This window comes from Equus przewalskii, chromosome 10, assembly GCF_037783145.1.
Source record: "Equus przewalskii isolate Varuska chromosome 10, EquPr2, whole genome shotgun sequence".
Classification (NCBI taxonomy): Eukaryota; Metazoa; Chordata; class Mammalia; order Perissodactyla; family Equidae; genus Equus; species Equus przewalskii.
Window position 1 is genome coordinate 4362613 of NC_091840.1, and position 20013 is coordinate 4382625.

At 58.4% G+C, this 20013-nt stretch overlaps 3 protein-coding genes and 1 long non-coding RNA gene across 4 annotated transcripts in view; 2 read left to right on the forward strand and 2 right to left on the reverse strand.

Annotated features, from left to right (window-relative positions):
* Positions 1 to 2173, forward strand: part of TK1 (thymidine kinase 1) — a 12682-nt gene extending 10509 nt beyond the window's left edge. The window contains exons 5-7 of the mRNA XM_070559817.1: positions 663 to 752; positions 1109 to 1228; positions 1320 to 2173. Coding sequence (XP_070415918.1) covers positions 663 to 752; positions 1109 to 1228; positions 1320 to 1520 — 411 coding nt within the window. The 3' untranslated portion in view covers positions 1521 to 2173. The remainder of the gene's footprint in view (positions 1 to 662; positions 753 to 1108; positions 1229 to 1319) is intronic.
* Positions 2174 to 2268: 95 nt separating this feature from the next.
* Positions 2269 to 7784, reverse strand: SYNGR2 (synaptogyrin 2). Its single transcript, XM_070559818.1, has 4 exons — positions 7616 to 7784; positions 5423 to 5660; positions 4905 to 5044; positions 2269 to 4819 (listed from the first exon to the last, which is right to left on the reverse strand). Exons 1-4 carry the CDS (start codon positions 7712 to 7714, stop codon positions 4622 to 4624), a joined length of 675 nt encoding a protein of 224 aa, XP_070415919.1. The 5' UTR covers positions 7715 to 7784; the 3' UTR covers positions 2269 to 4621.
* A 704-nt stretch (positions 7785 to 8488) lies between these two features.
* Positions 8489 to 10139, forward strand: LOC139073816 (uncharacterized). The gene is made up of 3 exons (XR_011522860.1): positions 8489 to 8609; positions 8970 to 9071; positions 9678 to 10139. It is a non-coding gene; the product is annotated as an uncharacterized lncRNA (long non-coding RNA).
* C10H17orf99 (chromosome 10 C17orf99 homolog) lies at positions 8938 to 19908 on the reverse strand. Its single transcript, XM_070559863.1, has 5 exons — positions 19414 to 19908; positions 18716 to 18748; positions 10558 to 10827; positions 10290 to 10386; positions 8938 to 9043 (listed from the first exon to the last, which is right to left on the reverse strand). The coding sequence occupies exons 1-5, from the start codon at positions 19778 to 19780 to the stop codon at positions 9037 to 9039; spliced, it is 774 nt and encodes a 257-aa protein (XP_070415964.1). The 5' UTR covers positions 19781 to 19908; the 3' UTR covers positions 8938 to 9036.
* Between the last annotated feature and the right edge of the window lie 105 nt (positions 19909 to 20013).

A 20013-nucleotide genomic window follows, 5' to 3' on the forward strand; every position in this document is an offset into this window, starting at 1 on the left:
ATAAATGCTGAAGGCACAGGATTGACCCATGGAAACTCACCAAAGGATTTAAGTAGCAGCCTCTCCTTGGGCCATTTAAAATGAAATTTGCCTTACTGAGTCAATGGCCTTTCTGCAGCCCTGTATTTAGAAGGGCAGGCGAGCTGTGTCATCCTGCTCTGTAAATGGCTGGTGGAATCCCGGGCCCTTCTCACAGTGTCACATGGCACATTATCTGTTTATTATTTGAGTACCTTTGGTCCCTAAACAACACTGGGCGCCTTCCTTGCCGTTTCTTAGGCTCAGGAACATGAAGTCATGGCCAAGGTGCCACAGCTAACGGGTCTAACCAAGAGCAGAGTTCAAGCCCCAGGCAGCCCTCTTGCCCGAGCCTTTGACCACCGCAGTGTTAGAACACCTCCAGCCAGACCGCATACCCTGGTGACAGGTCCTCGGTGCTTGGGTGTGGAGCGGAACCTGGTTCTGCCGGGGGATGCTGGCGGAATGGTGAAGGGACGTGGCCTTCGTGGACATGTACGGCCACATGCAGCAGGGACTGAGCGCAGAAACACTCAGGCCAGCTGGGAGGGTTAGGGTCCTCCTGTTCTCATGCTCCACGCTGATCGAGTGGCTGGAGTGGCCTTTGGCTCCCGGAGGACTGAGCCTTCTCCCACCCCTTCCAGTTCCCCGACATCGTGGAGTTCAGCGAGGCCATGGCCAACGCCGGGAAGACCGTGATTGTGGCCGCACTGGATGGGACTTTCCAGAGGAAGGTAAGGCGTCTGTCTGATCCAGGTCTTGGGACGGGATCGGGAGGGAGGAAGGGGCCTCGGCAGGCACAGGGCTGTTCATGGAGACGGGCGCCCAGCACCCTTCTCCTCCATCTCAACACAACGCCCCCCGAAAGACTGGGGCTTGGCACTGGGGGGCCTGCGAGCTGCCCGGGTGCTCAGACAAGCCAGACCAGCTCCCTGGTTTGCCCAGGAGTAAGTCCTTCCCAGACTGGATGCCGTCTGCTGCCGGGGATGGCAGTCGGGGGCAAGTGAGGTCAGGGCAGAGTTCCCTGGCTTCGGTGCTTGTCCCCTGCGAGGGGCATGTGCGGACCTGCTGTCTTTCCCTGGGCCTGTAGGCTTTCGGGGCCATCCTGAACCTGGTGCCCCTGGCCGAGAGCGTGGTGAAGCTGACGGCGGTGTGCATGGAGTGCTTCCGCGAGGCCGCCTACACCAAGAGGCTGGGCACGGAGAAAGAGGTAGCTCCCACTTGCCCTCTCCGCGGGGTGGGCCGTGGCCCCGAGGGGCGGTGCCCGTCTCAGTCCAGGCCCTCTGTGTCCCCGTGGCCAGGTCGAAGTGATCGGAGGAGCAGACAAGTACCACTCTGTGTGCCGCCTCTGCTACTTCAAGAAGCCCTTGGGCCAGCCTGCCGGGCTGGACAGCACAGAGAACAAGGAGAACTTCCCGGTGCTGGGGAAGCCGGGGGAGGCCACGGGCGCCCGGAAGCTGTTCGCCCCTCATCAGATCCTGCAGTGCAGCACGGCCAACTGAGGCCTCGGCGCCCAGGGACCGGCCACCTGCTCCCTTTCCTGCTGCCGCCCCTTGGCGGATGGCTGCGTGCACGGGCTGCGCGGCCTTTTCAGAGGAGGAAGTCCTGGAGGACGTGAGGTTTCACTAGCATGTGGAACTCTGTGCGTCTGTAGGCCCTTTCCCCTCCTTTCCTGCCCACTGGCCTTTCCTAGTTCCCTTCCCGGCTGCTGGTCTGCTCACGGTCCACTCTGGGCCAGAGCAGACCTTGCGCTGTGGCTCAGGGTCTGGCCACAGCAGACGTCCCCTCCCTCTCATTTGAGGCGAGGGGTAGAGCCACACACTGTTGTGACAGTGGTGCTGCTGGCTTCTTCCCCTTTTGTGGCTTTCACTGCTGAGTTTCTGTTCTCAGTGGGAAGTCCGTGCGGAGCACCTCTGGCTCAGCACCGAGCCTCGTCCCACGCAAAGGCACACTGTCCTCCGCTGGGACAGGGTCCCAGCCCCTGAGGATGGCTGGACTTGGGTCCTCTGGCTTCCCTTTGGGCTGGAAGTCCTTCCTACACTCGCTGATCATTTTCTTCAGAATTACAGCTTGCCTTTTAAAGTGGGGGTGGGGGGAGCGGGGTCTGTGATCTTTTATTGTGGTATGTGAAATAAATAACTAATATTAAAATGCACTGGTTGTAAGTGCCCATCAACTGATGATAAAGAAGATATGGAATATATATACACACACACACATCTACACATACAATGGAATACTACTCAGCCATAAAAAAGGATAAAATCGTTCTGTTCACAACAACATGGATGAACCTTGAGGGAATTATGTTAAGTGAAATAAGCCAAATAGTGAAAGACAATCTCTCCGTGACTCCACTCATATGAGGAAGTTAAACATGTGGACAAAGAACAGATTAGCGGCTACCAGGGAAAGGCAGGGAGGGGGTAGGGGGTGGGCACAAAGGGTGAAGGGGTACACCTACAACACGACTAACAAACAACAATGTACAACTGAAATTTCACAAGGTTGTAAACTATCATAATCTCAATAAAAAGTTAAAAAAAAATGCACTGGTTGGTGAAAGCACATTTCTCTCTAATGGCCTGGGATTCCCCGGGTCTCGCTGTGGAAGCTCTGATGTGATTTGGGTGGGGATTTCTTTCCAGATCTTTTTCTAGTGCCACCAACCTCTTAACCGCAGCCCTTTTTCACTGAGAAGTGATTGTTCGGCGCGTCCTATGGGAAACGTTCACTTGCTCTTCCATCTGGGCGGGTTTCAGAACAGAACGGGGGCCCGGAGGGGCCGGGGCCCGGCTGGACGGATGAGGCCGAGGTCCACGCTGCCGGCTGGGGCTGTGAGGTCAGGTTTTGTTTGTGAAAGACACTTGACCCTTCAGGAGCCAAGACGACCAGTTCAGCTGTGCCTTGGGAAATGGGCTGTTGGCTGCGAGCTTGGAGGCAGGATCCACCACCATCCCCCAGGCTGGGGGTGGGCTGGCGGTGTGTCCCCATACAGATGGGGCCTGGCTCCGGGACGGCCTCCCTGCTCCACTCCCACCCCGGCCTCCTCTGCCCCCTGCTCTGCTCTGGTTTGCTAGTGACTGCTCCAGCCTACATGAGGTGTACGCTGAGTGGAGGCTGGGCTGTAATTCACAGGGCGCTCTTAGTTTTACTCAAGATTTTGAGATTATTGAGGCCCATTTTTGACAGCTTCCTCTTGTCATTGCTTAAAAAGGGAAGCCAGGAGTTGCTTCAGGGGCTCTGGCCCCTCCTGCCAGAGCTAGGCTGGGCTTGCTCTCCGGGGTGGGCTGGGGTCCCAGAATGGGCTCTGGAGGTGCCGAGCCCTGTCTGCAGGAAGCAGAGGACCCTGGCTGCTCCCAGGGTGCCCCCACTCTGTTGGGGGGCAGGAAAGAAAGGGTTACTGGGGAAGAGGCGTCCAGAGGGGCATCTCCCGGGCACCCCCAGCCCAACTCTAGCAAGGGCGGAGCAGGACCCTGGCAAGGCGGTCCAGAAAACCGTCCTGTTTACCAGCTGAGCACAGTTGCTATTTTAAGATGTTGCTGGAGGGCAGTGTGAGGAATGAGACCCCAGACGGGGGGAGAAAGGGCAGAGGAGAGGCTCGCTGGAGGGGCAGACTGCCACAACTTTGTTCAAAATCCATTTTTGTTCCATAAAGCCACCCCCGAGGGTGTACCCAGAGTGGAATTTCTCTTCCTCCTAGCCCCAGACTAGGAGGCCCAAGCAATGGAGATTATGAATGAGAAAAACCTTTATTCCATCTTCAGATCAGTCTAACAGAATCTGAGGGTGTGCATCTTCCCCTGGCTTTTTAACACATTCAGAACAGCCTGGGGCGGGGGCCGGGGCCGGGGGGGGGGGGGGGGGGGGGGGGGGGGGCAGGGGTGTGCCCATACCTCCTAACAGTGGCGGAATATTTACATAAAGCTGGGTGTTATCGGTCAGGCAAAGCCCCTCCCTGTCGCCAACGGGTGGGAGCAAGGAGAAGTGCTGCCCCGTGACCCTGGGGTGGCACCAGCCAACCTGGGGGCTGTCTGGAAGGCAGCCCAGAGACAGTGGCTGCAGAGCGATGACCCCGATCCAAGAGTGGGCAGACACTACAGCAGTGAGCGCGGGCTGGCCCCTCCCAGAGCAGACGTGGGGGCGCGGGGACAAACCTGAGTGAAGAGGAAGGGAGCCCCGCCCAGCACGAGCACCAGGGCAGGTGGAGGCCCCCAGCCTCGTCTTTGGCAGAGAACCCCAAGGAACTGCGGCCCCCACGGCTCCTCGGGGCTGGAGAGAAGCTAAGGCACTTGTGAAAACAGCACGGCGGGCACTTGCAGCTCTCTGGGCAGGGTGGGGATCACTCAAAGCAACCACAAAACACATCTAGCTAAAAACCCTTGGCTGACAAATGCCCTTGAGGAGTGCTGGGCAAAGCCCTGGGGGCACACAGGCACTTCAGGCAAGGCTCCACAGCCAGGCCGGGAAGGCAGGGGCTCTCCAGGCAGCGCCGGCGAGAGGGGCCAGCAGCTCAGGGAGGCAAGCCTCGCAGGAGGAGTCCAGGACGGAGGGGAGGCCCCCCGGCGCCCTCCCTGCTCCCCTTACCATCCCTGCCTGCAGCTCAATACACAGGGGGCGGCTGGTAGCCCTCAGTGGTCTCGGCGTTCTGGGTGAAGGGTGGCTGCTGGTAGTTGTCCGCAGACGCACCCGGGTAGGAGGCGTAGGCCGAGCTGGGGTCTGGAGTGGGGTCCACGTAGTTCTGGATGAAGTCGTCCACCCCGGCCTTGTAGCGCTGGTAGGCCAGGCAGGCCAGCACACCCTGCAGGGAGCCCCAGGTTTGGGTTTCTGAGCCCTCCACCACCCTTCACCGAAGACACCATGACCCTGCCCCCTGGCCCACCTACCCAGGAGAAGATTGAAAAGAAGCTGAAGGTGATGGCTGCCCGCGCTGAGTCAGCTCCTACTCGCACATCCTCCATCTTGGTGGCTGCCCACTGGTTGGTAAGGAAGCAGAAACCAACAAACCACAGGAAGGTCCAGAGAGCTGGAGAGAGGCCGGGAGGGCAGGGTCAGCTCCACGGGGGGCTTTCCGGGGGACTGAGAGGGGACCCCTGGGAGAACAGGGAAGCCTGACAGACAGGGATCTCCCAGAAGCCTCCAGGAGCGTAAAGGGCCCTGATGCAGAAGCCAGGGTGGGGACGGGATGCCTGCCTCCCAAGTCCAGCGCCCGTGACACAACACCAGTGGGTTTCAGCAGATGGTCAGAAATCCCTGTGTGCGAGCCTGTCTGCTCAAGGGGGCTGGGGGCCCCGGGCTGCTCCCGAAGGCACCGAGGCCCCGCAATCACGGAACCCTAGAGCTTTTGGGAACACCACCTGCTCCTATTCCCCCCCAAGATCAGGGAGGTGCTGCCGGCAGATACCTGAGAAGAGCAGGTCACCGATGACCAGGTACTTGCGGTCAGTGGCATTGCTGATCTGGGGGAAATAAATGTCGACCACGAAGAAGAAGGCACAGGCCAGGAAGGCCAACACGCCGATGGCGCTGCCGTAGCGACAGGCATCCTCGTTGCGGTTGAACACGCAGTATCTCTGCTGGGACTCGTGGGTATTGCTGTAGCCCTCACCAAAGATGCACGAGAACACGATCAAGGCCAAGATCTGAGGGGGCAGGGGGACAGGGTGAGTGGCCGCCGGACAAACTCCATGGGGGGCCCTGGCATGGGGTCTGGACACCGGCCTCTCCCACTGCTGCCATTCCTCTTTTGGAGGTCGGGCATCGCAGCCCCTTCTGAACATGGGGAGTGAGCCGAAAAGCAAGTTGCCTCCTGCTGCACTGTCCCGACCTTCTCTGGGCGTCTCCAGATACCCGATCACAACCGTCAGCACAAGGGATGTGGCTGGGGATTCCTGGACTGGGGACGAGTAAAGTGGAGGGGGATCTCATGAGAGGGTGCTGCCCCGCCCCAGCTGCCTGTGTGGAGGGGTCATTGAGGTTAGGGTTAGGCTTAGGGACATGATGGGGATGAAGGGCAATCTGTCCACACCAGCCCAACCCTACTTTCAACTAGTTTTAAACACGATGGGCCACAAAGTCACAGAAATCCAGGCTTGGAGTCACCCTCCATCACCTCTGCCTGAGTCACCTCTATGACACCTAACCTTGACCTGAATACCTCAGTGATGGAGGACCCCTCCCACCTCTCACCTCTGAACTGAAACCCATGCCCCTAGACTCCCAACTCCCAGAGCCCCTCCGCCTCCTCCCTGCCCAGGCTGGCCTCTGCAGTCTGGCCAGCTTTCTTCCTCTGAGGACTTCCGGCCTCTTTTCTGTACTGGCCCCTCCCCCTCCAGGGGAACCCCAGTCTGCCTCCCACCCATAGTGGGTCCTGCCCACACAGGGCGCTCCAGGCTGCTCTGACACACAGGCCTGTGGACACGGCTCTGCACTCAGACCTCTGGAGGTCCTGGAGGGGGGGTGGAGGGCGGTGCACCAGCCAGAACTCTGGGAGTGGCTCCAGGCCCTTGGGAACAGCCTCATGCCACCTGTCTCCTCCCCAAACTTCAAGGCCACCGCCCATGCCCGCCCCATGTCAGCAGATACAGGATGATCTGGACACCTGGTTACCCCGGCCTGCTGGCCCAGGCCTCTCCCCTGCCCTGCCCAGGCCTCTCCCCTGCCCTGCCCTGACTGCACAAGCCTCTCTCAATAGGCTCTGGAGCTGGCAGTCACAAGCCCCACCCCCAGCTGGGGATGAGGCCGGAACTCCAGGATGCTGGGAGCAGTGTGCCAGGCCAACTCCTGGCACTGCCATCCCGACACTCGGGACATCAGCTCCTTGGGTCAGACCCCACTGTCCAGCAGGGAGGGTGCGGGGGCGCCACCAGAGCACCTCCAAGGCCCCAGTTCCAGGCAGGCACCGTGTGGCCACTGCAGGCCCAGCCCTCCACCTGCCCACTCTAACACCTTGTCCAGCTCTGGGCTCTGGTTCTCCAAAAGTATGGGATGCAGTCCACCTCCCCCAACCCTGCAACGTGGTCCGGGGTGGGGGGTGGGGTGGGGGGGCTGGGGGGGGGTTTGCCCAGCTAGGGGAGGGGTACACCCTGGGGTTACCCGATCTTGGGTGGGGAAGTAGACCCGTGGCCTGCTCCTGAGCGGAAGGGAGGCCCTGTTTCAGGGCCCCAGGCCGCCCCCCACACCCCACACCCCACACACCACATGGCTTCGGAAAGCCCCTTCCGGTGAATTCCCCAAGCTGGGAGTCGCGGCGCGCCGGCCACCTGCCCAGGCGCTGCCCCAAGCTCCTCCCACTGCCAGCAGGCCGTCGCGCCTGCTCCCCGCGGCGCCTCTCGGCCACCCCGCGTCGGGCCCGGGCAGTGGGGGACAGCGGGGCCCAGGGGTGGGCAGGCACGACCCGGGGGCTGGAGCGGTGGGCGGCGGGGCCTGGGAGGTGGGGTGGGCGGCGTCCGGGCCCCACTCGCCGGCCCCAGGAGCGCCGCTCCCCAGCCCCGGCCCTCGGCCGCCGCCACCTGTCGCGCTCGCGGGCTCGAGGCGGCCCCCGCGGGCCTGGCGGCGGAGTCGGTCCCCGCGGCCCCGGCGCCCCCCGCCGGCTCACCAAACACACGGCGCGCGCGACCACCTGCGGCTGCGTAAGGAAGTGCCGCAGGTCGAAGGAGCCGCCCGCCTTGGCCGCGCCGTAGGCCCCGCTCTCCATGTCGCCGTCGCCGTCTCCGCCGCCGCCGCCGCCGCCACCCGGGACCTCCGAGGAGCCAGCCCGGCGCCCCGCCCCGCCCTCGGGCCCGCCCCTGGGGCGTGGCCAGCGCGGCCCCAGGGACCGGGGGCAAAGTGCGACCCGCGGCGAGCCGCGGCGGAGGGGCGGCCGGGGCGCCCCGTCGGCAGGGCCTGCGTTTCCAGCGGCGGACACCTGTCCAGCCGCCGAGTGCTCATTGTCTAGACCCCCTTTCGGCTGGGGTCTCGTCCCCCTCCATACTGGCCTGCGGCGCGACCAGAAAAGGGCCAGAGAGTCCCCAGGAAGAGAGGGACGCCCGGGGTTCTCGCTCCTCTGCCCCACCCATCCTTTGCCCCAGCCCTCCCGCCCCCTCCTCCAGGAAGCCCGGCCAGACGCCCGTCTGGTCCTCACTGCCCAGGACCCAGGCTTATTAGCACCCCCTGTCCTCTCCTCTCCATTCTACTCAAAACCCCCGGCCACAGCCCAGACCCTCTCCCTGCCTGGCCTGTCACTCTTTCCTCCTCTCTGGAGCTAAGCCTGGTATGGGGTCGAGACCCTCTCCACCACCACCACCAATTCTTCCAGGGCTGGGCCAGGCCCCAAGTCTGTGTGTCTTCAGATTTTCAGGCTCCAAGATGGTGTACAGACAGAAACGACGTTCCCAGAGTGATAGGCAGGGGGCAGAATTTAATCCGGTTCTTTCCCCGAAATGGTTCAGAGCCTCTGAACAGGGAAGGCTCTGTGTATGGGGGAGGGGGAGTGCGTCCTCCGGGGGCCACAGGCTGATTCGCAGCAGGGAGGAGTTCCAGACGCCATTTACTAGTGGCAGGTGAGGATTAATGAGGCGGTGCTGGCCAAGTGGGGCCCAGAGTCCTCCCAGGTGAGCTGGACAGCCATGGGATGAGTGGGTGGAGCCAGAGGCCTGGGCCACCGGGAGATGGGGTGCCACTCCAGGAAAGAGGGAGCAGGAGTTGGGGAGGGGGAGGTGGCCCTCAGTGGGTTGGTGCAGGTGGGGCTTTTCACAGTCTACCCCCACCCCCTCCCCAGACCCTCATGGTCTGCAAGCAGCTGAGGGGCAAGGACAGGGGCCCACACAGAGCCCCCTCCTTCCTATGACCTCGCCTTCCCTCTACAGCCCCCACCCCATCCTAAAATCCTCAAGCTAACACCTTGTGTGTTTGCTGAAGAACACCAGGGCTCCAAGAACCTGGGCTGGCAGACTTTTTCTTTATTCAAATAGAGCCCTTCTGTAGGGCGCAAGGACCATGGCTGTCCTGGGGGGACTCTGCAGAGCCTGCATCTTCTGGTCACAACCTTGAGGACAAACGAGTTGGGACTCCAGGTTAGGCAGACACCCCTCCCAACCACCCCCTCCCAAGGCCTCCAGGAATTTTATGGTGCCAGGTGTATCAGTGCCCTGGGCGGGAGGAGGGGTGTCAGGCTGAGTCACTCCACCAAATTAAGGAAGGGCAGTGAATCACCCGGAGGGCAAGCGCTGGCCCCTGGTCACATGGCGAGCGGGATCCACGCCTCAATACCTCATTTTATAGAAGGGGAAACTGAGGCTCAGAGAGGTGACATGGCTAACCCAGAAATGTGGCCTCTGGAGAAGACAGAAAGTGGGAGAAGGGGACCCAGAGGGGAGACAAGGAGAGTGCCAAGGAGAGACTCCCGGACAGTGCCCACGGAAGAGGCTGGCCAGGGGACAGGAAGAGAACCAGGAGGCAGCAGTGCCTTAGGAACTAAGGGAACGAAGTTCATGGGCAGAGGTGACCGCTGCCCAAGGCCGGACAGGTGGAGCACACAGAGCCCTGTGGTGCCCGGGGTCGGACAGCACAAAGGCCCTCATCACTTTAGAAAAAAATTTTTTTTTAAGTATTTTTCCTTTTTCTTCCCAAAGCCCCCCGGTACATAGTTGTATATTTTTTTTAACTGTGGGTCCTTCTAGTTGTGGTACGTGGGACACCGCCCCAGCATGGCCTGAAGAGTGGTGCTGTGTCCGCGCCCAGGATCTGAACCGGAGAAACCCTGGGCCGCTGAAGTGGAGCGCACTCAGCCACGGGGCCGGCCCCCAGCCCTGGTCACTTTACAAGTCAGTGAAGTGATGGTCCTGGAGAGGGGACCCCAGGAGGTCTGGCCCCTGCCTCTTGTCACCAGCTGGGGAGCACTGACCTGTGTGGTTCCCATGGAGGGCAGAAGCCCCTGATGGACCCTGGTCCCCGGGAGGCCTCATCCCCCGTCCCAGCACCCCTCCTCAGACCCATAAGGAACATGGGAGAGGCCACACAGAGGCCAGCTGGCTCCATTGCAGGGCGGCTCGGAGCACTGGTCAGGGTCAGAGAAAGCCAGGAATGGGCAAGCCCTCAGCAGGCACCTGGCACACAGTAGGCCCTTAATAAACTTTTGCAAGTCATGCACAAGCTATCTGGCCCTTTCTTTGCCCTGGCGGCAGCCCTGCCCTATAAACCCACTGCCCGCTGCTCTCCAGCCAGGGCCCCTGTGGTCCAGGCAGGCCGTCAGCAGTTCTCACTCCTCCACACATCCAGCACCCATGTCCTACCTGGGCATCAGGGTCCAGCCTAGCATCGAGGCGGTGACAGCTGCAATGGAGGCAAGGCTGCCAGCCAGCACGATGGTGGGTACCTGGGGTAGCTGTCCTGTGAGGGGGTGGGGGCTGCTGGGCTGGGCTTCCTTTGGGGCCAGGGGAGGCCTGGCTGCTGCACAACGCCCATCCCTGCTCTTGGCAGTGGCCGGGCGGAGGTCTTCCACTTCCCACTGCCCTACCCAGAAGGGCCAGCTGCCCCCGGGAAGCTGAGGGGCCCTCTCACCTGGCGGCAGGAGCCTGAGGGGGCTGAACTGGACACCGTGGTCATTTTCAGCTTGGCACCAGAACCAGCTCGACGTCTGATTCAGTGAGAGGGAGAAGTTGGCAGGGCGCCCATCGTTGTGGCTCTCCTTTGTGTAGAGGAGCCCATCCTTTCTGAGCAGGCTGTAGGTGATGGGTGGGCTGCCCAAGGCCGCCCCGCAGGAAATCTCTACCCTGGGTCCTGATCCTCTGTCCAGTAGAGTGAAGATAGCCTGCAGCTGGGCCACGGGATCTGGCAGGGTGGGAGAGGGTGGCACAGGTATGGCTGGGAGACTTTAACACCCTCCCCCCAGCAAGTTCCCTTGTTACAAAATGCCTAATGAGCCTGGAGGCCTAACTGTGACTGCCACCTCCTCCAGGCAGCCTTCTGAATTACTCTCTCTGCCTTGTGTCTGAGCTTCTACCCTACTTGCAGTATATACCACACAGTTTCACATTTGTTTTTACTCTCTTGTGGTATATTCTGGGTTGCCAGACTTAGCAAATAAAAATACAGGAACTCTAGTTAAATATAAATTTCAGATAAACGATGAATAATCTTTTAGTATGAATATGTCCTATGCCAAATTTAGCTGGCAACCCGTTTTACATTCTTTCAGTCTTGGCTCTTTTACTGAATTACATGCTCCTTGTGGACAAGAACTGTCACTTAGAAGATTCTAGATTCTAGAATCCTCCAGGGCCTTCAACCTAATGCTCCAAAGAGCTTTACTGAGGAGTAACACCCACCACCTACAAAAAGCTCCCAGCGATCCTTTCTGCTTGCCTGGGGGAGGTACTATTGTTATCTTTGTTTTTTTTTTTTCTTTTGGTGAGGAAGACTGTCCCTGAGCTAATATCCATGCCAGTCTTCCTCGATTTTGTATGTGGGATGCCCCCAAGCGTGGCTTGATGAGCGGTGTGTAGGTCCGCACCCAGGATCAGGACCGCAAACCCGGGGCCGCTGCAGCAGAGCGCCTGAACTTTACCACGCCACCGGGCCAGCCCCGATATTGTCTCTGTTCTGCAGATGAAGCAGTGGAGGCCCAGAGAGGTTGGACGACTTGTAAGTGTCGAGCCCCCACAGCCTGTGAGCGTGGAGATTTGAACCCACGACCGGGAGTGCTCCAGCAGAGCCAGGACTCTCCGCCCCAGGGCTGCCTTCTCCGGGTGCAGGTCCAGGGGGTCAGAGTCCGCCAGTGGTCAGGCAGCTGTCCCTGGACCCCCTCCATGCCTTCCGCCAGGAGGACGCCTGAGTTCCAAGCAGGATAGAAATGGGAAGAGCGCAGGCTTTGGAGCTGGAGGGAGCGGCGTTTGAAACCAGCCTTTGTCACTTGCGAGCTGGGGGGCCTGGGCACCGTCTTCACCCCCAAGAGCTTTAGCTTCCACCTCTATAGGCCGAGAACCAGGAACCCCCAGCCCTGAGTGCTGAGAAGGTTAAATAAGATAAAGCACAAAAGAGCTACTTCATCAGCAGGACTTCTGAGCTCTACAAATGGGGCCCAGGCCATTGTCACTTCTGCCAGGGGACAGTGTCCTGGAGGCCCAGCCAGGAACTACATCTGACCCGAGACCGGGCCCTAAGGGACTGACAGTGGCCCTTGGAGGCGGGCAGCCTGTCCTGTCCCCACCCTCCTGCCTTCATCCCTCTCGCCCCAGTCCTCACGATTCCCACCCCTAGGAGCTTCTGTTTTTCTTCCAGACCCTGCACCCCACATGCCCCCACCCCTGCCCCCTGAGCGCTCAGTGCTCCCAGTACATCTGCAGCTTGGCGCTGTCCACGCTCGTGACCCCAGTGGCAGCCGCCCGGCAGGAGTAGGTGAGCAGGTCTGGCCTGGACTTGAGTATGATGTTGAGGCTGAAGGGGACGGGCTCAAGGGTGTCCACCTCCTTCTTGGCGACCTCAATGTCCTTGCTCCCCAAGAGGGAGTAGGGGATGGGCGGGGCCGTCTGGGGTGAGTGGCAGGTTATGACAACTCTGCGGCGTCTGGGGAAAACCTCCAGGACTTGGTAGCAATGGAGACTTCAGGGATGGTTTCTGGGAGGCGAGACGGTCCGGGGAGGAAGAAGGAAACCAACATTTATCAAGCACCTTAAGAAAATGCTGGTTTGGCAGGTCCTCAGTAAGTTAAAGAATTCCCATATGACCCCACAATTCCACCCCTGGATATACACCAAAGGAATTGAAAACCAGGGTTCTAACAGGTTCACATGCACGCATGTTCACAGTAGCACCGTTCAGAATCACCGAAAGGTGGAAACAGCCCACACGTCCATCAACGGATGAATGGATAAAGAAAATATGGTCTATCCACACAACGGAATATTATACAGCCATAAAAAGGCATGAAGTACTGATACCTACTGATAGTGTCCTTGCTGCAAGAGAGACGAACCTTGAAACATGATGCTACGTGAACCACACAAAAGGCAACATAGTGTATGATTCCATTCCTCTGACACCCAGAATAGGAAGATCCCCAGAGACAGACAGCAGATTGGTGCTTCACAGGGGCTTGGTGGAGGGGATGGGGAGTGACTTCTTAATAGGGATGGGGTTTCCTTTTGGGGTGATGAAAATGTTGTGGAAGGAAACAGAGGTAGTGGTTGTACAGCATTGTAAATTTACTAAATGCTACCAAATTATCACTTTAAAATGGTTAATTTGGTGCTATGTGAATTTCACCTGAACCAAAAAAAAAAAAAAAAAAAAAGGCAGCAGCTCCTGGAAAAAGTTCTGCCTCCTGGGTTCAGGCTCTTTCTGCCCGGAATCTTTTCCTAGCACACAGCGCCCAGAGGACTCCTCCCTAGACCCAGATCAAAACCCACTCTCCGGGCGCGCCCAGAGGCGTTCCTCCATCTACGGCGGCTCTCTGCTTGGAAGGAAGCTTTCTCCTTTGCAGGCAGATCCTGGAGTCGATTTTGACGCAGAAGACATCTCTAAGGTCTTCCTGTGGGGCCTTGTGCTGCCCACACTGAGGGGGTCTGAAGGGGTTGGGATTAAACAGCGCTGCCTTCTGAATGGGGGTTGGGGGGAGGGGGTTGTATTATTAATGCTGGTGACCTACCTGCATTTTCTTTTTTTTTTTTTAAGATTTTATTTTTTTCGTTTTTCTCCCCAAAGCCTCCCAGTACTTAGTTGTATATTTTTAGTTGTGGGTCCTTCTAGTTGTGGCATGTGGGACACCGCCTCGGCATGGCCTGATGAGCGGTGCCGTGTCCGCGCCCAGCATCCGAACCGGCGAAACCCTGGGCTGTGGAAGAGGAGCACGTGAACTTAACCACTCGGCCACGGGGTTGGCCCCTGCATTTTCAAGACTAGTGTGTAGGGGTCGTACTTGGGGGGCAAGTGGAGAGAAGGGTCTAAATATCTAAATCTAAGTGCCACATCCCTCAGACATCGCCCTGGCCCTGCTGCCATGCTGACTCTGGAAACCGCACTGCAATCAGAAAACTGCTCATTGAGGGGCCAGCCAGGTGGCACAGCGGTTAAGTTCACAAACTCCACTTTGGCGGCCCGGGCTTCACTGGTTCAGATCCCGGGTGTGGACATGGCACCGCTTGGCAAGCCATGCTGTGGTAGGCGTCCCACATATAAAGTAGAGGAGGATGGGCACGGATGTTGGCTCAGGGACAATATTCCTCAAAAAAATAAAAAAAAGAAAAGAAAGAAATTAAAAAAAAAAAAAACAACCTACTTACTGAGCAGAGAACTGGGACAAACTAGAACGTGATGTTCTTCCGAGGCGTTTTCTAGGAGCCCTAAAGTTTCTGACCACTAAGCGTATTTCTTTCTAGACCAGTACTTCTCCAGCAGGAATGATTTTGCCTCCAGGGGGCCTTTGTGTCTGGAGACATTTTTGGTTGTCTTGAATGGGGGGTGCTCCTGGCATCTAGTAGGGGAGAGGCCAGGGATGTCGCTAAACATCCCGCAATGCACAGGACCGCCCCACAGCAGAGAATGAGCCAGCCCCAATGTCAGCAGCCTTGAGGCTGAGAAGCTGTGGTCTAGACAGCCAGCAGCAGCAGCTCGTGGAATCAGGATTCTTCCCCTGCCCAGGGCTGCACAGACACCGGCAAACGTTTTCTCATCCGTGCCTCTTGCTAAACATCATGAGAACCCCCATTTTTCTAACACTTTCTTTCAAACAGGCTTTCATGCAAATGATTTGAAGTGAAGCTATATTGAGAGTTCAGTCTACTCTCTGGGCACCGTTTTGCAAACTGCTGCCAATAATTTCGTCAGGGCAACCCTGGGGCCAAAGGGCCAACTCCTCACAGCCAGAGGACGTTCCTGGGGCCGGAATCTGGCTCCACAGGGGGATGCAGGGGCCCAGGGCTGAAGTGTCGTGACACTTTTCTTTTTTGTGTGTATGAGGAAGATTTGCTCTGAACTAACACCTGTTACCAATCTTCCTCTTTTTTTTCGCTTGAGGAAGATTAGCCCTGAGCTAAAATCTGCACCAATCCTCCTCTGTTTTGCATCTGGGTTGCCACCACAACATGGCTTGACGAGTGGTGCAGGTCTGTGCCTGGGATCTGAACCCCAAAACCCTGGAACCCCTGAACTCCGACCACTGACACGGAGCACGCCAGACTTAACCACTACACCACATGAGGGTCCGGCCCCTCGTGACACTTTTCTTTTTGCTCTTTTCTTGGAGGGAAATGCCCTTGACTTATAAAAGTAGAAGGAAAAAGCCCGCCCTCATTTCCATTTCGAGCGCCCATAATAGAAGCTTGATTTACATAAGTTCACAGATGGAGCCGTATATTCAGTCGCTGTGCAGTGGGGCAGGCACTTTTTATTCTAACAAGACTCGTGTGGGCGTTTTTCTTTTGCTCATTTAGTTTGTGAGTCTGGCCCATCAGTAATGTGGCCTGTCATTTAATTAAAAATTCATCAGCTTTGTCAGAACACTAGATGGATGGGATGGCACACTTAGAATTGGATGAAGTGATGACAAGGCCACCCTCGGGGCTGGAAGTGGAGGCAAGCAGCAGCCCGGCGGAGCGGGTGGCCTGGCAGAGCCTCCTGCTGCTGTTAGAGAAGGAGCCACCTGGGGCTTGTGCCGGGCCGGACAGTGAGCTGCGCCCGGCGCGGCTCAGAGGCCCTTCAGGCTCGCCTCTGCTTTCTCCAGACTTGTCTCTGTGATAACCGGAACCCTGGAGAGTTGAGTCCCAACCCTAGAGATCCAGTTCGTTAGGCCTGAGGTGGGGCCCGGGGATCTGATCTGAACAAGCAGCCCACCTGTTGAGGGTTGAATTGTGTCCTCCGAAAAGATATTTCAAGTCCTCAACCCCAGTACCTGGGAATGGGAACTTATTTGCAAAAAGCCTTTAGAGATGTGAGATGTACTGCAATTAACTCACACTGGGTTAGGGTGGGCCCTAATGAGAGAAGAGACACAGACACAGACACACAGGGAGAAGGCCACGTGAAGGTGGGGCAGTCAGGAGCGATGCTGTCACTAGTCACAGAACGCCCAGGATTGCCAGCAGCCGCCCGAAGCCAGGAGAGAGGCCTGGGCCGGGTTCTCCCTCAGGGCCTCCGGAGGGAACCAGCCCTGCCCACACCTTGATGTCAGCCTTCTGGCCTCCAGAAGTGGGAGAGAATACGTTTCTCCCTCCCGGTTTAAACCACCTGGTCTGTGGCACTTTGTTCCGCAGCCGCAGGAAGCTGATCTAGCACCCCTCCAAGGGACTTAGGAAACGATCCGGAACCTCACCCAGAAACACCGACAGGGTTTAGGAGTAATGGCGCCCAACCCGCCCCGGCTCCTGACCCTCTCCAGGGAGCACACGCTAGTCTGAATCTCCCTTCAACCAGATCCTCTCCCCCACTCAATGAGAACACCGCCATCTGCTCATGACAGCCCCACAGGAGGCCCAGGCTCCCAGGTCACCCTCGTCTTCCTGCCCCACCCATTACAGGGCTCTGCAGCCCCCCTTCACATGCCGCCTCCCAACATTCCCAATACTGAAATCCTCCCCCTGCGCCCTCTGGGACGCGGGATCGGTGGGCAGCCCACATCCTTATGACCCTCAGCTCTCCTCCGACACCTGTCTACTCCTGATGGAACCAGCCTCCCTTCCCCAGGGCAGGACCTGCACCAGCAGGATCCCCACGGCCTTCCTGCACCGGCCTGGGACGCCGGGGCGACATCCCCTTAATATTTCTGGATCATTCTCCCTCCTTCCTCCCTAAACACCAGCCTTGAGCTTCCTGTCTTCAGACATATTCCACCCTGCCCCTCTGGGTTGCAAGGGCTTAGAACTGCCCATCATTCCTTGACGATTCTTGCCCCTCTTTCCTACTATTCTTGATACCACACTTGCCATAATTCTTGGCGATTTCAAAATACGCAGAGATCGTCTTTCTGTTATCCTGGCTCTTCAATGTCTTGACTTCCAATGTCTTGTGCCCAACTTCTCACTTCCATCCAAGTCGTTTCGGCTGCATCATATTCCGTTGTAAGGCCACGCTTTCTTCAGCCAACCCTTCCAGTTGCTTAGAGTCACCTTCTGATGCTCTTTCTTTCCCACCCCATCCCATCCATCAGCAAATGCTGTTGGCCTGACCTTCCGAATTTCTTGACCACTTCTCCTGCCCTTTCTGGCTGCCACCCAGTCCCTCCTCTGGATCCCGGGATCAGGCTACTGGCTCTCTCGGATTCAGCCCTTGATCCCCAGCCCATCTCTTCTAACACAGCAGCCAAAAGGACCCCATGAAGGGTAAATCGGATCACGTCTTCTGCTGCAAGCGTTCCCATAGCTGCACCCCCAGGCCCTCCCTACTCGGCCCTCTCCCACCCCTGACCTCACCCAACACCCCTCCCCCTTGCTTCCTGGGCTCTGGCCACGCAGGCCCTTGTCCAGGCATGTCCTGCTCTACCAGCTTCTCATGTCCTTGCTTGGGTGTCTCCTTCTCAGTGAGGACTTCCCAGTAAATGCTGCCTTCCCTCCCTACCCCCACCAGATATTCCCTTGCCCTCTTCCCTGCTCACTTTTCTCTAGCACATTCTAGCACACTGCAGAATTTGCTCCTTTTATTGTCAGCTCTGCCCCCAGCCCCACTAGAATGTAAGCTGCGTGAGAGTAGGATCTTTGGTTTGTGGCTGCACCTTGTGTACCATCCTGGGGCCCAGAGGCGTGCCGGGCACCCAACAGACGCTCAGGCAGTATTTTAGAATGAATGCATGACTTATCAATTGGTCTCTTAGGAGTTTAGTTAGCAGGCCTTGCTCTGCCAGAGTTTGAGCAGAAGTTGGCAGTGGGAGGAGGGGGTCGGCCCTGCCCTGGTACTTCCCGGAGACTCAGATGCGCTGCTCTCTCCTTTTAGAAGAAACCCCAGGATGTGTTTGTTTTTAAAGCAAATGAGGAAATGATAGTTCAGCCTGTGCGGCATTCAAGTGAGACCCGCCCTTCAGTGGAATAGCGGTGATGCCAGCTCTGCAACCAACCCCGTGACTGGGGAAGGTACCAAGACTGCCCGGGGGGAGACCCCGCACCCCCATCCCCACCCTGAGTGGAGACCACTTTGACACCCCCTTTAAGGGTCACAGGGCAAGAAATGGGGGCAGGAGAAGGGAGGGGAACGGAAAAGTGGAGGAGCGAGGTTGAGGGGAGCAGGCTGGGCCAGTGTCCCCTGCCCCCCACTCTGTACCACCCGGACGGACGACTGGCGGCCCCTGACATCTCCTGCTGCCTCTGAGAGTAGAGAGTAGGGCAGCCTGTGTCTGCGGGACCTCTAGGGGAGCCCGGACTTCCCCATTCTCTCACTGCCCTCCTTCAGGCCAAGCGCCCCACCAGCATGCCACCCGCCCTCTCTGGGGTCACACCCACCCCGCAGATCAGGCACCTGTGGTAGAGCAATAGGGATACGCCCTTTGTCCCCACCACTCCCCCAACAGCCCAAGGGGAAGCCAAGCGCTCTCCCTGCCCCACGTCCCCTGGAGGTCCCACCTGGCCGGCTCAGCCTGCTTCTCGCCACTCCCCCAGGGCCCTGCAGGGGCCGAGGCCAGGCGCCAGTTTCCAGCTGTCCACCAGCAAACACCCCGACTCCATCAGCAACCCCCTGCCAGCCAAGGCACCCACCGGAGCTGGGGGCCCTTCTCCCTCCAGTGTGCTGGGCTACTCACCTCCCTCAGGGTCCACGGAGAAACTGCTGGTGACTGTGAGAGAAGGGAGGGTGGTAAGGAGCGGGCCCAGGAAGGGGGGAGGCTGGAGAAATCTCCTACTGAGGCCAGAAGGAAGGCCTAGGACTCAGCAAGTGTCTTCACTCACAAAAGCTCTTTCAAGGGGCCGGCCCCATGGCAAAGTGGTTAAGTTCACCCGCTCTGCTTCGGCGGCCCAGGGTTTTGCCGGCCTGGATCCCGGGCATGGACATGGCATCGCTCATCAGGCCATGCTGAGGCGGTGTCCCACGTGCCACAACTAGAAGGACCCACAACTAAAAATATACAACCGTGTACTGGGGGCATTTGGGGAGAAAAAGCAGGAAAAAAAAAAAAGAACATTGGCAACAGTTGTTAGCTCAGGTGCCGATCTTTAAAAAAAAAAATCCTTTTGAGCCCACAACTTTTAGTATCATCAGCCCATTTTTGCAGATGAATAAATTAGTGGGCCCAGAATTGTGAAGCAAAAACTGGGCCACATGTGCAGTAAGGGGCTGGTCTGAGACTCAAACCCAGGTCTTTCCCTCTCTGCCCTGTGCTTTCGGAGGTGCCCATGCCTCAGGTCCCACTTCTCCTGTGCTCCCTAGCACCCCTGTCCCCTGAGCCTGCCTCCGCGAGGCTCTGGCAGCAGCCCCCTCCCACGATGCCCCCAGTGGGCTCACCTAGAGCAGCCAAGCAGAGGAGCAGAAGGAGCCTCATGGTTCTGCCAGTGTGGGGCCCTCTGCCTGGACTCAGAAGGGCATCCTGGGTGCTCCCTGGGTGGTGCCTGCAGTGGAGAGGTAACCTGGAGGCCACAGCACCCCAGGGCGGGACCCAGAACAGCAAACCCCTCCCACACCCCCAGGGAATTAGGAGGCGTCTGGGGCTTGGAGCCAAACCAGGGCTCACACTCAGCTGCCACTGCTGAGCTGTAGGACCCCGGGCTTGCTCGGTTGGTATATGTCCACGTCCTAACCCCGGAATATGTGAGGTTGCCCGACGGGGGGAATTGAGCTTGCCGATCTGCTGATTTGGAGATGAAGGGATCATCCTGGATTATCGGGGTGAGCCTGATGTAATCACGAGGGTCCTTCTGCAGCTCCCCTGGGAGGCTGACTTACGGGCGGGAGAACTGGTGGGCTGGACCCCTGTCAGAGAAGCAGGAGGGGAGGCGGCTTCCGCCCATCTCACCCTGGTTCATTCGTGACCACGTGCTGGGCATCTGCTAGGTGGCCGACGCTGGGCTCAGCCCCCAAAGGAAACCTCAGACTGGAAGAGGCCCC